We start from the raw sequence: 18,877 nt of genomic DNA, 5'->3' as shown, positions 1-18,877 counted from the left end.
AAATTACTTCTATGCTCGATTCAATCAGCTGGTTGAGAGAATGCCAAGAGTGTGCAAAGCTGTCATCAAGGCAAAGGGTGTCTACTTTGAAGAATCTAAAATATATTTTGATTTGTTTGACAATTTATTGGCTACTACATGATTCCATATGTGTTATTTCATAGTTTTGATGTCTTCACTATTATTCTACAGTGTAGAAAATAGTAAAAATAAAGAAAAACCCTTGAATGAGTAGGTGTGTCCAAACGTTTGACTGGTACTTTATGTAAATAAGGTATTTCTGTAAGTAATTAGCGAACATTTCTAAAATCCTGTTTTTGCTTGGTCATTATTGGGTATTGCGTGTAGATTGCTGATTTTTTTTTAATGTAATCTAGTTTAGAATAAAGCTGTAACATCAAAATTTGGAAAAAGTCAAGAACTCTGACTACTTTCTGAAGGCACTGTATCTGTAAGGTCCCTCACTCGAGCATTGAATATCAAACACAGATTCAACCATATAGACAAAGAGGGGCACCTATTGGTAGATATATATATATTTTTTAAAGCAGACATTGGATATCCCCTTGAGCATTGTGAAGTTATTAATTACACTTTGTTATTAATTACACTTTGGACACCTACTCACTACAAATATACAGGTGTCCTTCCTAACTCAGTTGCCAGAGAAGAAGGAAACCGCTCAGGGATTTCACCATCAGGCCAATGGTGATGTTAAAACAGTTACAGACTTTAATGGCTGTGATAGGAAAAAACTGAGGATAAATCAACATTGTAGATACATCAAAATGCTCACCTAATTGAGAGATTGAAAAGAAGGAAGCCTGTAAAGAATCGAAATATTCCAAAACGTGTCCTGTTTGCAACAAGGCACTAAAGTACACTGAACAAAAATATAAAACATTACATGCATCAATTTCAAAGATTTTACTGAGTTACAGTTCATATAAGAAAATCTGTCAACTGAAATAAATTCATTCGGCCCTAATCTATGGATTTCACATGACTGGGAATACAGATATGCATCTGTTAGTCACAGACCTTAAAAAAATGTAGTGGTGTGGATCAGAAAACTAGTCGGTATCTGGTGTGACCACCACTTACATCATGCAGCACGACACACCTCCTTCGCATAGAGTTGATCAGGCTGTTGATTCTGGCCTGGGAATGTTTTCCCACTCCTCTTTAATGGTTGTGCAAAGTTGCTGGATATTGGCGGGAACTGGAACATGCTGTCGTACACCTTGATCCAGGGCATTACTATACATCTCAAAGGGTGACAAGTCTAGTGAGTATGCAGAACATAGAAGATTTTTTCATTTTCAGATTCCAGGAATTGTGTACAGTTCCTTGCGACATGGGGCTGGGAATTATCATGCTGAAATATGAGTTGATGGCGGCGGAGGAATGGCACGACAATGGGCCTCAGGGTCTTGTCACAGTATCTCTGTGCATTCAAATTGCCATCAATAAAATGCAATTGTGTTCGTTGTCCGTAGATTATGCCTGCCCATACCATAACCCAGCAAACCACTCACCCACACAATGCCATACCCGGTACACAATGCCTGCCCGGTACAGTTGAAACTGGGATTTATCTGTAAAGAGAACACTTCTCAAGCGTGCCAGTGGCCATCTAAGGTGAGCATTTGCCAACTGCAGTCATGTTAAGACCCTGGTGAGGACGACAAGCATGCTGATGCACGTGTGTAATGATCATGCCGTTTAATCAGCTTCTTGATATGCCACACCTCTGGATGGATTAGCTTGGCAAAGGAGAAATGCTCACTAACAGAAATAATATTTTTTGTGTGTATGGAACATTTCTGAGATATTTTATTTCAGCTCATGAAGCATGGGACCAACACTTTACATGTTGCGTTCATATTTTGTTCAGTGTAACACTGCAAAAACATTTGGCAAAGCATTTCACTTTTTGTGCTGAATAGAAAGTATCATGTTTGGGGAAAATCCAATATAACACATTACTGAGTACCACTCTCCATATTTTCAAGCATGGTGGTGGCTCCATCATATTATGGGTTTGCTTGTAATCGTGAAGAACTGGTGAGGTTTTCAGGATAAAAAAGAAATGGAATGGAGCTAAGCACAGGCAAAATCCAAGAAGATAACCTGGTACAGACTACTTTCCACCAGACACTGGGAGATAAATTCACCTTTCAGCATGACAATTACCATAAAACACAAGGCCAAATCTACACTGGCCTTGTTTACCAAGAAGACAGTGAATGTTCCTGAGTGGCCGAGTTACAGTTTTGACTTACAGTAAATCTGCTTGAAAATCTCTGGCAAGACCTGAAAATGGTTGTCTAGCAATGATCAAATACAGAGCTTGAAAAATGTTGAAAATAATAATGGGAAAATAATCCATGTCTGTAAAGCTCATAGACACTTACCCAGAAAGACTTACATCTGTAGTCGCTGCCAAAGGTTATTCTAGCATGTATTGACTCAGGGGTGTGAATACTTAAGTAAATGTAATATTTCTGTATTTCATTTTCAATAAATTTGCAAACATTTCTAAAAACATGTTTTCACTGTCATTATGGGGTAGTATGTGTAGAGGAGTGAGAAAAACATATATAGAGGGGTATGAATACTTTCTGAAGGTACTGCATTTAAACAGGAACCGTCACTTTTTGGATTACATGAAATGGTCATTACCAAAACATAATGCAGTTACACAACTATTTTGAATAAGTTGCTACTAAAGGGCCATTAGCTACAGTTCTAGAGTAAAAAAATGGGCCATGCAGGATTCTATCCTTGCACCTTACACTTTTGAATTGTATCTGACCATTATTTTTGTTGTTGGATGAACTACCACACACTAAGATACTGACAGAACGGCAAAACCTCCAATGACATGACATTTGTCGGTCATAAAGACCTTTCTCAAGGCCATGACCAAAATGTTGGATGTTAGCAAATGTTACACAACTGTTTTGAATACTGTGCTACTAAAGGACCATTAGCCAGGGAATTCGATTGGCTAAAACATTGACTCCTCATAAAAGGAACAGTCAAATAAGGAGGGGGCAGGTTTCCAATAAGTAAATAACGCTCCATCCATTATAAAAGCGGCCTCAACTCCTTCATCCTCAGAGCATCCAGAGAATATTGAGGATCACTTCTTGTCGTGAAGCCATTGCGATGAAGTGGAGTGCAGCTTGCTTCATGGCAGTGGCCATGCTTATTGATCTGTGTGACGCTCAATCCGTGAAAGGACAGAAACCACTACCGACGTGGCCTTCCCAACCGCTTCCTCAGGAGCCTGCTCAACCCCTTCCTCAGACGCCTGCCCAACCCCTTCATCAGAAGCCTGCCCAACCCATTCCTCAGCAGACTATTCAACCCCTTCTTCAGTGGCCTGTCCAACCCCTTCCTCAGAGGCCTACCCAACCCCTTCCTCAGTGGCCTACCCAACCCCTTCCTCTGTGGCCTGCCCAACCCATTCCTCCGTGGCCTGCCCAACCCCTTCCTCAGAGGCCTGCCCAACCCCTTCCTCCGTGGCCTGCCCAACCCCTTACTCAGCGGATTACCCAACCCCTTCCTCAGTGGACTACCCAACCCCTTCCTCAGTGGCCTGCCCAACACCTTCCTCAGAGTCCTGCCCAACCCCTTCCGCAGAGGCCTACCCAACCCCTTCCTCAGAGGCCTACCCAACCCCTTCCTCAGAGGCCTACCCAACCCCTTCCTCTGTGGCCTGCCCAACCCATTCCTCCGTGGCCTGCCCAACCCCTTCCTCAGCGGACTACCCAACCCCTTCCTCAGCAGACTACCCAACCCCTTCCTCAGTGGACTACCCAACCCCTTCCTCAGTGGCCTGCCCAACACCTTCCTCAGAGTCCTGCCCAACCCCTTCCTCAGAAGCCTACCCAACCCCTTCCTCAGAGGCCTACCCAACCCCTTCCTCAGAGGCCTACCCAACCCCTTCCTCTGTGGCCTGCCCAACCCCTTCCTCAGAGGCCAGCCCAACCCCTTCCTCAGCAGACTACCCAACCCCTTCCACAGCGGACTACCCAACCCCTTCCTCAGCGGACTACCCAACCCCTTCCTCAGCGGACTACCCAACCCCTTCCTCAGAGTCCTGCCCAACCCCTTCCTCAGAAGCCTACCCAACCCCTTCCTCAGAAGCCTACCCAACCCCTTCCTCAGAGGCCTACCCAACCCCTTCCTCTGTGGCCTGCCCAACCCATTCCTCCATGGCCTGCCCAACCCCTTCCTCAGAGGCCAGCCCAACCCCTTCCTCCGTGGCCTGCCCAACCCCTTCCTCAGCAGATTACCCAACCCCTTCCTCAGCGGACTACCCAACCCCTTCCTCAGCGGACTACCCAACCCCTTCCTCAGTGGCCTGCCCAACCCATTCCTCATTGGCCTACCCAACCCCTTTCTCAGTGGCCTACCCAACCCCTTCCTCAGAGGCCTGTCCAAACCCTTCCTCAGTTGCCTGTCCAACCCCTTACTCAGTGGCATGCCCAAACCCTTCCCCAGAGGCCTGCCCAACCCCTTACTCAGAAGCCTGACCAACCCATTCCTCAGAAGCCTGACCAACCCCTTCCTCAGAGGCCTGCCCAACCCCTTCATCAGTGGCCCGACCAACCCCTTCCTCAGATGCCTGCCCAACCCTTTCGGGCGTCAGTGGCCGCCGGGCCCGAACCCCTTCCTCAGTGGCCCACCCAACCCCTTCCTCAGTGGCCCGCCCAGCCTCTTCCTCAGAGGCCCGCCCAGCCTCTTCCTCAGAGGCTCGCCCAGCCCCTTCCTCAGTGGCCCGCCCAGCCCTTTCCTCAGTGGCCCACCCAGCCTCTTCCTCAGAGGCCCGCCCAACCCCTTCCTCAGTGGCCCGCCCAACCCCGTCCTCAGCCTCACGCCCAACCCCGTCCTCAGACGCCTGCCCAATTCCTTCCTCAGAAGCCTGCCCAATTCCTTCCTCAGAAGCCTGCCCAAGCACCTCAGGCGCCTAAACACCAAGGCCCAAAGCAGACCTGTGATGTTGAGGGCAACGACAAGGTGCAATGTGGACTTCCTGACATCACTGGTGCCAAATGTGAGGCCATAAACTGCTGTTTCGATGGGCGTATGTGCTTCTATGGGAAAGCAGGTAGGTGTTGAACCATGCTCATTTTAAATCTAGAACTCTATGTTGTAGCAGTGTGATTTTATAGTTTATAGCCAGCTGGGCACATTCCAGTTGGATGCAGATGGCAAATTATGTAAAAGGAATAATAAGGCCATCTGCTAGCCGGTTGGGCTATACTGGTAGCAAAGTGCAGACAGCAGCCATTTGGAAAGGGAGAGCGGAGGGATGTTGAGAGGCAGACCCTCAGTCTGCTTCTCTTTCCCTTCGCTTAGACTGACCATCAGATGCAGGCACCATCAGCCCAGTAAAATAAAAAGCTAATTATTTAAATGTATGCTCACTCCACTGTGCCTCACAAGTAATACCACAATGGATCTATTACCGATGTGATCATTTAGCCTACCTCAAACGTTTTAAATGACTGAACAACAATGCATTGGCAAGGGAATTTAAGCAAAGCCAATATGAGGTGATAATGTATTGGACCTATAGCTTACTGCACAAACCTCATTGCTGCAGTACTGTTTTTAATTGGTGAATGTTGCATAGGCTTACTTAACTCATGTAAAAAAAAAAATATGAGCGGTAAATCTCAGCTTTCGTTTTGATTCAGAAAGTGATCTTGACTTAAAAAGGTTGGTGACCACTGTCCTAGAGTTTTCCCTGTTAACACTATCAACGTTTCCCTTTACTGTGGCAATTATGATCAAATCAACGCAATATTAGTCACTTTCGAGGCAACATACCGAAACAAAACAAACTATGTGAAAGATTTTGTAGGCAGAAACTCAGCCTGTACTCTACACAGACCAGTGCGGCATAAACAATCAGAGCTACAGTAGTCCTATATGCAGATAGACCATTGCCATATATGGATCTGTGCCATTTACTTTGAACTGGACTGTGTTTAGACCATGAGCGGTCGTGAGTAGATGCTTGTTTTGAGATCGAAGTGAAAGCTGCATGTAGCCATGTGTGCACATTGTGTTCATACCCTTTGCTAGTCAGTGAATTACTAGCCAAGTTATAGATTGTTTGAAGTCAGCAATAGGGAAGTGATTGCTTCCTACAAGAGCACAGAACGTGTATATTTATAGACATGTTTGAAAAGAGAGTCAGGTAAAGAGCTTTTCTTGTCTAAAAGGGGCAGTGTTGTATTTTGGGACAGGATTGAATAAGTTAAATAGCCAATAGGCAGAGGGTAGCGTAATTTGTCTAATTCTCTGTAATAATAGAATGGGAATAATAATACATTTTATTTTGTAAAGTGGTTTCTTCCATCAAACACAACATTTTCAGTCACCTTGTCTAAAGGACAAGTGGATAAACAGATTAATGTCAAGACCTGCATGTTTTTTTCAAAAGTAGGTCTATATTGAACACCACACATTGGCTGCTACTGTAGGCTGAATGATAGAACAGCTATTTCCATGTAAAATATTGTGGGATGCATTTTCTCCATTGTTTTTAATGGTAGGCCACTCTGGTAGGCTTACATTATGATCAAATAGCCACAGGAACCTACTTGGCCACTGTTAAAACTGTAACTTAAAGTGGGTACAGCCTCAGTGTTCACAGTAAACGCATGCTGGAAGTGGCACAGAATTTTCACAATGTTCAAGTTTGTGCTCAGCAGGCCTGAAATTTGCTCAGTGCCAAAAAACATTAGAGGGAACATTGGTTGCCACCATTTTGCACAACCTGTAAGATTAAGTTGTAACGCCCAAGCAAGAGAGAATCTTGCTAGCTACTACTTTGTGTCTGATGGAATGTTTACTAGTGCAACAACGGGAAACAGCAGTGATGCAGGAAAGCCGGGACTCCCAACTCCTTTTCCTATGCCAAACTGGTGTTGTATTAAGTTGTTAAGCCAGAGAATTTAAAAAGTGTGGGAGTCAACACAGAGGTCTAGAGTGACTAGTGGTAGCCTAAAATAAGATTTTAGGGTGTGGCTTGTTGGAGGCATGGCTTTGAGGTAGCTATTTTTGGCCACCCATGTTAGAGAACGTCATGCCAGTTCATCCATTATGCTATACTCTGTTAGAGTTTACTTCAATCACTTTGGCACATTTTTCATATGTAAGTGATATATTTTCAAAACTAAGTACAAAATTCTAAACTGATAACACTTCTAATGCCCTGTCACGCCAAATAATGTCCCCCGGCCAAATAGTATCCCCCTCTACGTCACAATGGGATTTGATAAACTATTAGTGTCCGTTGCTGTATCAACAGTGTGATGACCTAATGATTAGAATTTTGGAGATCATTACATTACAGCCTAAATGACGTTATTTTCATCATTGCTATGCAAACAAGGCTGATTTCTGTGACAATTTTGCTGTTTTAACAAGGTTATGTTTAGCTAATAAAATTTAAACATTAATTCAAACTACTTTTGGGTACCTTGTTAACATTCAACATGAAGTCCATGTCTTAAACATTGCTACGTTTAAGAAATGTCAAAGAAAACGTGTAATCTGCTTGACACATTGTTACTTACCATACAGAACACGAAGTCAGCTAATTTCCACTCCATTCATATGCAAATCCGCTTGATTCATACACTGGCTTGCCTGGTTGTCATGTTTTTATTTTAACCTGCCCTTATCTTTCACTCATGCTGCCAAACATACCCTCGTAAAACTGACCATCCTACCGATCCTCGACTTCGGCGATGTCATTTACAAAATAGCCTCCAATACCCTACTCAATAAGCTGGATCTAGTCTATCACAGTGCCATCCGTTTTGTCACCAAAGCCCCATATACTACCCACCACTGCGACCTGTACGCTCTCGTTGGCTGGCCTTCGCTTCATACTCGTCACCAAACCCACTGACTCCAGGTCATCTACAAGACCCTGCTAGGTAAAGTTCCCCCTTATCTCAGCTCGCTGGTCACCATAGCAGCACCCACCTGTAGCACGCGCTCCAGCAGGTATATCTCTCTGGTCACCCCCAAAGCCAATTCCTCCTTTGGCCGCCTCTCCTTCCAGTTATCTGCTGCCAATGACTGGAACGAACTACAAAAATCTCTGAAACTGGAAACACTTATCTCCCTCACTAGCTTTAAGCACCAGCTGTCAGAGCAGCTCACAGATTACTGCACCTGTACATAGCCCATCTATAATTTAGTCCAAACAACTACCGCTTCCCCTACTGTATTTATTTATTTATTTATTTATTTAGCTCCTTTGCACCCCATTATTTCTATTTCTACTTTGCACTTTCGTCCACTACAAATCTACCATTCCAGTGTTTTACTTGCTATATTGTATTTACCTCGCCACCATGGCCTTTTTTGCCTTTACCTCCCTTATCTCACCTAATTTGCTCACTTTGTATATAGACTTATTTTTCTACTATATTATTGACTGTATGTTTGTTTTACTCCATGTGTAACTCTGTGTTGTTGTATGTGTCAAACTGCTTTGCTTTATCTTGGCCAGGTCGCAATTGTAAATGAGAACTTGTTCTCAACTTGTCTACCTGGTTAAATAAAGGTGAAATAAAAAATAAATAAAAATCTACACTGAAATAATATGATTTCCTTATTATTTTATTTTTTCCTATCTCACATAGCTCATATATGTATCGGTTAGGTCCTAGGATACAACAATGAATAATGTGGAACAAATAAATACCATCAAAGGATACCTTACAATTTACAACAATGAACACCTTGTGAAACAGCTGTGAAAACCAACCTGGCAATATTTAAGATTTTAATACATCAACTTTGATAGTTTTTGATACAGTTGTGTCATTAATTTATTTTCACAGATTTGTTGTGCACTCACATGGCAATCAGACTAAAATACTGAATTCTGGTGTGTGGAATTCTGCCTGTCACTTGTTCTCAATAGGCAGCCAGTCTCAGAAGGGGGACTTGAAGAGGGAGACTGCAAGTATGATGTCTACCAGTATGATGCCCAGTGCAGTGGCTACCTGAGTAAGTAGGCTCCTCATAGCCTCTCGGGCCGCTGGGGGCAATGAAGCCCCGCTGCCGGTTTCTGACAACCTGTCAGCCCCGCTCACGGTGGTGAACAGTGCCAGCATCATCCCCCAAGAACAGCCCATCACTGGCCAACAGAGAACAGCTGTCGTCGCCATCGAAGCTATCAACCTCCTGACGCAGGGCATGCGCCCTCCGTTCAAGGACTGGCAGCAGATGGGCTCTGCCTGCGGTGGCTCCGGCCACACTTCCAGTGTGGGGTACTGGGCCCAGTAGAGGACCTAACAGCTCGCTGGTGCACCACTCCTGAGGGAGGGAGCTCATCCCCAGCCTGGCCAACCCACTCGCGCATGGCCTCCAATCACACCAGGCGCAGGCGTTCTGAGTACACCACACAAAACAGGCATCCAGTATGGTGCTCCACCGCCCTCTCCGCATGGCTCAAACCCAGGCGGTGCATACACGAGGTATGCAGATCCCCAGGGGATGCCACCATCACACCTGTCACAAAGGGAAGCCATAAGCTCAGACCAGCCAACAAGACCACGGAGCAGGGGTCCGACGCCCTGGGAGTGCTAATGTCGTGACCCGCTTGGAGGAATAGCAACCCTGTGAGGGATAAATGACCCAGTAGCCCTGCAAAAAAACAGGGAAGACCCGTGTGGGAAAAGCAGGCAGACAAAAAAACAGCAACCAGGTAATGGATTTGATTTGTTTTACGCCAACTGCAATATTACCTAGCCAGTTTAATATCCAAGCAGTAAAACCAGCACCATATGATGGAGTAACTCCATTAAGGAACTACAAAGTTAGTCTCAACGTAGTGGAGCCCACCACGATACTCTTACACACTGCAGGGGAAAGAACAAGAAATAAAACCTGCAGGGTAATTAGCAAAGAACAGCATGTTAAAGCAATTCACAACACACACATAGAAAAAGCCAGTCAGCAAGTTGTGTAAGGTAAATTACAGTTTGTGGGCAGCAAGAACCACCACACAAATGGATGCACACGGAGTCGTAGTGTAACGCTAACGAAACACAAGTACGACAAACCACCAGCGGAAGATACAGATCAACGAGTAGATCACTCAAGAGGAGGGGCTGGCCATGTGGTCAGTGAGCCAGTGACTATACTTCCATGCAAGATATTATACTTACCAGTGACTTACCAAGCGAACTTCAGAAAGTTTGTACCTCAAACCATACGGATGTCAGCAGACAAAATGAAACGTGTGTCGTGGGCATGGGGTCTATATATAGGGGTGGACCCCAGCCGTGACACTAGTGTACACGGGAGTAAATCTGTACATCCTCACCTCGGATGTATCCCTACGCCATGGAGTGATATCAACATATTGGAGTGATCCAATATAGTGTACCATAACTCTATTCCACATCAAGTAACTGATGCGAGCAGTAAAATTAGATTTAAAAAGATTTTAAAAAAACACCTTATGGAACAGCGGGCCTATAAAGCAATACAAAGATAGGTAGGTTGGGCAAATTACATTTTGAAAAGATTTTTTCTGATAAAAAACAAGTTAATTGCATCCGTCGTGGAGCATAGTTTCATAATATTACCATATGTCCCAGCTGCTTGCCATAGTTATGAAGTAATCACGAAAAAAACAGGCTTTACATTAGGGCATTTTCCACCCTGCCAGCTCCTATTAATTCTATTGAGCACCATGGCACCAACTCGCCTTCCGAACGTTCTATTCCAAGTTTATTGTTCTATGTCACAATGCCTGCTTTGCTATTGTTGGCAATGAGACCTGCCCACGTTGCTGGTAGTTAAAATATAAACAGCAACAAAAAATGCCTCATGGAACTCTGAGGTTGTCCCATTGTTTACTAAAGGGAAATATACGTGTCTGTCTATTTTGCCAAATGTCTCACAATGTGTAATTTTTATTTTTCAAATTGGACACCATTAAACATGAGAATCTCCTCTTTCTAATTACGTACGGCTGGGCAGTGTACTCCGTTGTCATCAAACACTAGCCCAGAAATACCTTTTGCCCTTGGAAAGCTGAGCTCCCCCCATTGTTTTTCTATGGAGAAGCATGCTGGTATATTTCGGCAAAAATCTCACAATGTGTATATTTAGATTTTTTCAAGTCGGACACCATTTTAATCAGGATAATATCCTCTTTTTAATGACATAAGGTTGGGCAGGGTACTCTGCTGTCATCGATCGCTAGACCAGAAATAGTCAGAAGTTGGCATTTTTTTCCTACTTCCTCGTTATGCAGACATAAGCAAACTTGGCACCATCGAGGTGTGGATGTTTACTTTCTACACAAGTTGTTATTTTTCAGTTTCGTCCTAAAAACAGATTGTAGTGGTAAAAAGAAAAGGGATAGCATTTTTGGTGCCATTTAGGCAAAATGGAATTCTAAGTGTCCCTCCAATCAAAACAGGCTCTGCGAACATTCGATACCATTCATCTGCTATGGGCTCACGCTAGTGTTCCAGCTTAACCAACGTTCTTTCGCCATTTTTCAACCAGAAAGCTGCAATAACAGTTAGTCAGTTGTAACACGGGTTGTCTAAAGGGGACCAAGACGCAGCGTGTAGAGTGCTCATATTCACTTTATTAATGAAACACTTAACAAAAACAACAACACGACCACCACCACCAGTTCCGTCAGGTAACACATACAAAACGGAAAACAACTACCCACAAAAAAACAGGAAGAAAAACCCCTACTTAAATATGATCTCCAATCAGAGGCAACGAGGACTAGCTGCCTCCAACTGGAGATCAACCCCAAACAACCCCAACATAGAAATAGAAACACTAGAACTAAACATAGAAATAGAAAACATAGAAAAACACAAAACACCCTGTCACACCCTGACCTACTCTACTATAGAAAATGACATCTTACTAGGGTCAGGACGTGACATCAGTAGCTTGTTTGCTAGCTAAATACAACTGTCCGGCTAGCTAACTAGGCAGGCTGAGGTACAGTTGAAGTCGGATGTTTACATACACCTAGAAAGGAGTCATTAATACTAGTTTTTCAATGACTCCACAGATTTCTTGTTAACAAACTATAATTTTTCCAAGCCGGTTAGGACATCTACTTTGTGCATGACACAAGTAATTTTTCCAACAATTGTTTACAGACAGATTATTTCACTTATAATTCACTGTATCACAATTCCATTGTGTCAGAAGTTTACATACACTAAGCTGACTGTGCCTTTAAACAGCCTGGAAAATTCCCTAAAATGATGTCATTGCTTTAGAAGCTTCTGATGGGCTAATTGACATCATTTGAGTCAATTGGAGCTGTACCTGTGGATGTATTTCAAGGCCTACATTCAAACTCAGCGCCTCTTTGCTTGACATCATGGGAAAAAAAGAAATAGAAATATGCCAAAGAATTGTAGACCTCCACAAGTCTGGTTCATCCTTGGGAGCAATTTCCAAACGCCTGAAGGTACCACGTTCATCTGTACAAACAATAGTACGGAAGTATAAACACCATGGGACCACGCAGCCACCATACCGCTCAGGATGGAGACGCGTTCTGTCTCCTAGAGATGAACGTACGTTGGTGCGAAAGTTGCAAATCAATCCCAGAACAACAGCAAAGGACCTTGTGAAGATGCTAGAGGAAACAGGTACAAACATATCTATATCCACAGTAAAACGAGTCCTATATCAACATAACCTGAAAGGCCGCTCAGCAAGGAACAAGCTACTGCTCCAAAACCGCCATAAAAAAGCCAGACTACGGTTTGCAACTGCACATGGGGACAAAGATTGTACTTTTTGGAGAAATGTCCTCTGGTCTGATGAAACAAAAATAGAACTGTTTGGCCATAATGACCATCGTTATGTTTGGAGGGAAATGGGTTAGGCTTGCAAGCCGAAGTACCCCATCCCAACCGTGAAGCACTGGGGTGGCAGCATCATGTTGTGGGGGTGCTTTGCTGCAGGAGGGACTGGTGCACTTCACAAAATAGATGGCATCATTGGAAAGGAAAGGTATGTGGATATATTGAAGCAACATCACAAAACATCAGTCAGGAAGTTAAAGCTTGGTCGCAAATGGGTCTTCCAAATGGACAATGACCCCAAACATACTTCCAAAGTTGTGGCAAAAGGGCTTAAGGACTACAAAGTCAAGGTATTGGAGTGGCCATCACAAAGCCCTGACCTCAATCCTATAGAACATTTGTGGGCAGAACTGAAAAAGTATGTGCGAGCAAGGAGGCCTACAAACCTGACTCAGTTACACCAGCTCTGTCAGGAAGAATGGGCCAAGGTTGTGGAAGGCTACCCGAAACATTTGACCCAAGTTAAGCAATTTAAAGGCAATGCTTCCTAATACTAATTGAGTGTATGTAAACTTCTGACCCAATGGGAATGTGATGAAAGAAATAAAAGCTGAAATAAATCATTTTCGCTACTATTATTCTGACATTTCACATTCTTAAAATAAAGTGGTTATCCTAAAACAGCTAATTTTTACTAGGATTAAATGTCAGGAATTGGGAAAAACTGAGTTTAAATGTATTTGGCTAAGGTGTATGTAAACTTCCGACTTCAACTGTATAAGTACAGTAGCTAGCAACTTCAATCTGTAAAAACAACAAATTCTTTATTCCTATTTAACAATATGTATTAAGACTAAAACTCAGCAAAAAAAGAAAAGGTCCCTCTTTCAGGCCCCTTTCTTTCAAAGATAATTCGTAAAAATCCAAATAACTTCACAGATCTTCATTTTAAAGGGTTTAAAAACTGCTTCCCATGCTTGTTCAATGAACCATAAACAATTAATGAACATGCACCTGTGGAACGGTCGTTAAGACACTAACAGTTTACAGACGGTAGGCAATTAAGGTCACAATTATGAAAACCTAGGCCTCTTTAGTGTCCTTTCTACTGACTCTGAAAAACACCAAAAGAAAGATGCCCAGGGTCCTTGCTCATCTGTGTGAACGTGCCTTAGGCATGCTGCAAGGAGGCATGAGGACTGCAGATGTGGCCAGGGCAATAAATTGCAATGTCCGTACCCTGAGACGCCTAAGACAGTGCTACAGGGAGACAGGACGGACAGCTGATCATCCTCGCAGTGGCAGACCACGTTTAACAACATCTGCACAGGATCAGTACATCCGAACATCACACCTGCAGGACAGGTACAGGATGGCAACAACAACTGGCCAAGTTACACCAGGAACTCACAATCCCTCCATCAGTGCTCAGACTGTCCGCATTAGGCTGAGAGAGAATGGACAGAGGGCTTGTAGGCCTGTTGTAAGGCAGGTCCTCACCAGACATCACCGGCAATCACCCACCGTTGCAGGACCAGACAGAACTGGCAAAAAGTGCTCTTCACTAACGAGTCGCTGTTTTGTCTCACCAGGGATGATGGTCAGATTCACGTTTATCGTCGAAGGAATGAGCGTTACAGTACTCTGTACTCTGGAGGGGGATCGATTTGGAGGTGGAGGGTCCGTCATGGTCTGGGGCGGTGTGTCACAGCATCATCAGACTGAGCTTGCTGTCATTGCAGGCAATGTCAACACTGTGCTTTACAGGGAAGACATCCTCCTCCCTCATGTGGTACCCTTCCTGCAGGCTCATCCTGACATGACCATCCAGCATGACAATGCCACCAGCCATACTGCTCGTTCTGTGCATGATTTCCTGCAAGACAGGAATGTCAGTGTTCTGCCATGGCCAGCGAAGAGCCCGGATCCCAATCCCATTGAGCACGTCTGGGACCTGTTGGATCGGATGGTGAGGGCTAGGGCCATTCCCCGCTACAATGTCCAGGAACTTGCAGGTGCCTTGGTGGAAGAGTGGGATAACATATCACAGCAAGAACTGGCAAATCTGGTGCAGTCCATGAGGAGGAGATGCACTGCAGTACTTAATGCAGCCTGTGTCCACACCAGATACTGATTGTTACTTTTGATTTTGACCCCCCCCCCCCCTTCGTTCAGAGACACATTATTCAATTTCTGTTAGTCACATGTCTGTGGAACTTGATCAGTTTAGGTCTCAGTTGTTGAATCTTGTTATGTTCATACAAATATTTACACGTTAAGTTCTCTGAAAATAAACACAGTTGACAGTGAGAGGATGTTTCTTTTTTGCTGAGTTTACATGGTAAAGAAAGTGCTCTCTTTCCACTATTTTCAGTCCTCTGAAAACACCGTCATTGGCAAGCAATTCTGAAGCAATAGTTTTGCGCGGACTGAGCGAGCATTTATGCGGTGAAACAGAACTAGAACTGCTCGCATCCTCCTACCTGATACAATTGAGCCAAGCAACCAGCATAGCAACGGACGCTTTGGTTCATTAGGTAATCTGATTAGAATGTTGCAAGTTCTACCAACAGCCCTAGCAACAGAAGCTAGAACTAATCGAATCCCATTGTGACGTAGAGGGAGACACTATTTGGCGTGACACCTCCCCCCCATCTTACATTTAGAACCTTATTGGGGTTTCACACATCTTTCACCTGAGTCATCCATGCAAATGAGTTTTTCATGAAATACCATGAGCACATTTTGTTTAGTCACCAATACATCACATATTGATAGTTAAAATGACTAAATTACGAGCCTAACATTTAATCCAATAGCAAAACATAGAACAAAAATTTCTGAATAGAAAGAATAGCAGATGGTAAATATAATTTTCCAAACATTTGTCTAACATGACATGCAAAACCTTTATTTGTTTTATCCAATGGCATGTTGTGAGCAGGTTGAGAAATATGTCAGTCTTAGTTTTATTATCCTTATACAGTACATGTCTTTCTATTAACTAAGTTACCAGTGAGCATTTTTTGTTGGAGCTGTTACAAAGTCATTAATAGTAATTTGCCATTTTTTTCATGTGAATACATTAACATATAAAAGGGGGAACATAGATACATTCGATATAATTTATGAGATTAATCAAAATCTACAGTGGCATGTGGAAGTATTCACTCCCCTTCACATTTTTCCTATTTTGTTGCCTTACAACCTGAAATTAATATGGATTTTTGGGAAGTTTGTATCAATTGTTTACACAACAGGCCTATCACTTTGAAGATGCAAAATATTTTTTATTGTGAAACAAACAAGAAATAAGACAAAAACAGAAAACTTGAGCATGCATAACTATTCACCCCCCAAAGCCAATACTTCGTAGAGCGACATTTTGTAGCAATTACAGCTGCAAGTCTCTTGGGGTATGTCTCTATAAGCTTGGCACATCGAGCCACTGGGATTTTTGCCCATTCTTCAAGGCAAAACTGCTCCAGCTCCATCAAGTTGGATGGGTTCCGCTGGTGTACAGCAATATTTAAGTCATACTACAGATTCTCAATTGGATTGAGGTCTGGGGATTGACTAGGCCATTCCAAGACATTTAAATGTTTCCCCTTAAATCACTTGAGTGTTGCTTAAGCAGTATGCTTAGGGTCATTGTCTTGCTGGAAGGTGAACCTCTGTCCCAGTCTCAAATCTCTGGAAGATAAACAGGTTTCCCCTCAAGAATTTCACTGTATTTAGCGCCGTCCATCGTTCCTTGAATTCTGACCAGTTTCACAGGCCCTGCCAATGAAAAACATGGTGTTCTTGGGGTGATGAGAGGTGTTGGGTTTGCACCAGACATAGCGTTTTCCTTGATGGCCAAAAAGCTACATTGTTGTCTTATCTGACCAGAGTACCTTCTTCCATATGTTTGGGGAGTCTCCCACATGCCTTTTGGTGAACAACAAACGTGTTTGCTTTTTTTTTCTTTATTAAGCAATGGCTTTTTTCTGGCCACTCTTCTGTAAAGCCCATCTCTGTGGAATGTACAGCTTACTGGTCTTATGGACAGATACTCCAATCTCCGCTGAAGAGCTTTGCAGCTCCGTCAGGGTTATTTTTCATCTCTTTGTTGCCTCTCTGATTAATGCCCTCCTTGCCTTGTCTGTGAGTTTTGGTGGGCAGCCCTCTCTTGGCAGGTTTGTTGTGGTGCCATATTCTTTACATTTTTTGAATAATGGATTAAATGGTGCTCCGTGGGATGTTCAAAGTTTTTGATATTTTTTTATCAACCAACCCGGATCTGTACTTCTTCACAACTTTGTCCCTGACCTGTTTGGAGCGCTCCTTGGTCTTCATGGTGCTGCTTGCTTGGTGGTGCCCCTTGCTTAGTGGTGTTCCAGACTCTGGGTTCTTACAGAACAGGTGTATATATACTGAGATCATGTGACAGATCATGTGACACTTAAATAAAGTCCACCTGTGTGCAATCTAACTAATTATGTGACTTCTGAAAGTAATTGGTTGCACCAAATCTTATTTAGTGGCTTCATAGCAAAGGGGGTGAATACATATACTATTCACGCACCACTTTTATGTTTTTCTTTTTTCTTTTTTTAAACAAGCTATTATTTTTTTCACTTCACCAATTTGGACTATTTTGTGTATGTCCATTACATGAAATCCAAATAAAATCCATTTAAATTACAGGTTGTAATGCAACAAAAAAGGAAAAACGTCAAGGGGGATGAAAACTTTTGAAAGGCCCTGTATTTTTAAACACTTTCTCATCCTTGGAGTCCTCCCAGATTTGGCCATAATTGTGTTACAAAACATTACCTTTCTTTCCTTACATTTATGACACTGTTTTTTGTTGTTATACCACATACTAAGCATTTAATAATTGACTTATACATTGACCTTGATCCTGTGAAATCCTGGATATTGCTGTCAGATTCTTCTGTATGGAGATCTCAGAAGTGTACTGTAACCTCATAACATTTAGTATCTCCCTATGTTACATGTGGGCACACATATCTAAAATAATGTATGTGATTGACAAATCCAAAGTTTCAAACAGAACTTTAATATGATTAATAAAACAAAAATTGATACCTTCATTAACAGGGTTCTCCAATAGTTATGCATAACAGTTTGATGTCTAGCTGTTTAGTTAAGTGGGGACATGATCATGCAACATCAGCTGATGGCGTAGCAGTTCAGACGTCCTTTACCCTCCTCTTGTCGTGTCCCGTGTATATATATATTTACATATTTTTCTTCGCATATCTTTTTACATTTTTCCTTCTAAAAACTCAACCTCAAAGCACTCTACTGCAACCCGCCTCACCAATTTCAAAAAGAAAGTATTATTTACCTCAAATCTGAAATCCACAACAGAAGCTAGCCAGAAGCTAGCCAGAGGTTAGCCATTTTCACTGGCTAACGTTGGAGTTCAGCTAGCCACGGTTAGCTGTCCTCAACTATCCATTAGCTCGAAAAGCTATCGCCAGTTTTTTTTTGTACAGCGCGACTCAGACCAGAGCATACCGGACCTATTCTCTTTCCTTTCCCCGGATTTCTACCGCAGGCTCTGGACATTTACACCTGGATCTTGCAGCTAACTAGCTGCTACCTGAGTGACTATTGGCAACGTCGGTCCCGGAATTAACCACATTATTCCGGAGCTAGCCAGTTGAAGAGTTCCGGCAGCCACTCGTGGGCTTTTCCTGAGCTAGCCAGCTGAAGTGTCTCCTGGGCTACAATCACCTATCCTGACCCGTTTTACTGCCGATGCGGAGCCCCATCGGGCCTTCACGACTGGACCACCGACGTTATCTGCCCGAGGGAGTTATCCAACTGGCCCCTCCGTCGCGACGTAACCTGATCGCCCATCTGCGGCTCGCTAATCGTTAGCTGTCTTATCGGCTGCGATCTGAATAGGTCTATCGGACACTTTTCTTGGGCCACTATAACTAACTATTTTGCCAACTTGGACTGGTCCCCCCTTCCACACGGAACCACACTAACCCACAGACGGAAAC

General features: G+C 43.4%; 1 protein-coding gene across 1 annotated transcript in view; it reads left to right on the top strand.

Annotated features, from left to right (window-relative positions):
* Positions 1-3,174: 3,174 nt before the first annotated feature.
* LOC123724480 (zona pellucida sperm-binding protein 4-like) overlaps positions 3,175-18,877 on the top strand; it is a 57,011-nt gene continuing 41,308 nt past the window's right edge. The window contains exons 1-3 of the mRNA XM_082957269.1: positions 3,175-3,240; positions 3,844-3,997; positions 4,679-5,122. Coding sequence (XP_082813395.1) covers positions 3,175-3,240; positions 3,844-3,997; positions 4,679-5,122 — 664 coding nt within the window. The remainder of the gene's footprint in view (positions 3,241-3,843; positions 3,998-4,678; positions 5,123-18,877) is intronic.

This window comes from Salmo salar, chromosome 10, assembly GCF_965601325.2.
Source record: "Salmo salar chromosome 10, fSalSal1, whole genome shotgun sequence".
Taxonomy (NCBI): domain Eukaryota; kingdom Metazoa; phylum Chordata; class Actinopteri; order Salmoniformes; family Salmonidae; genus Salmo; species Salmo salar.
Note: the sequence above shows the minus strand (reverse complement) of the source record. Positions and strands in the feature narration are given on the sequence as shown.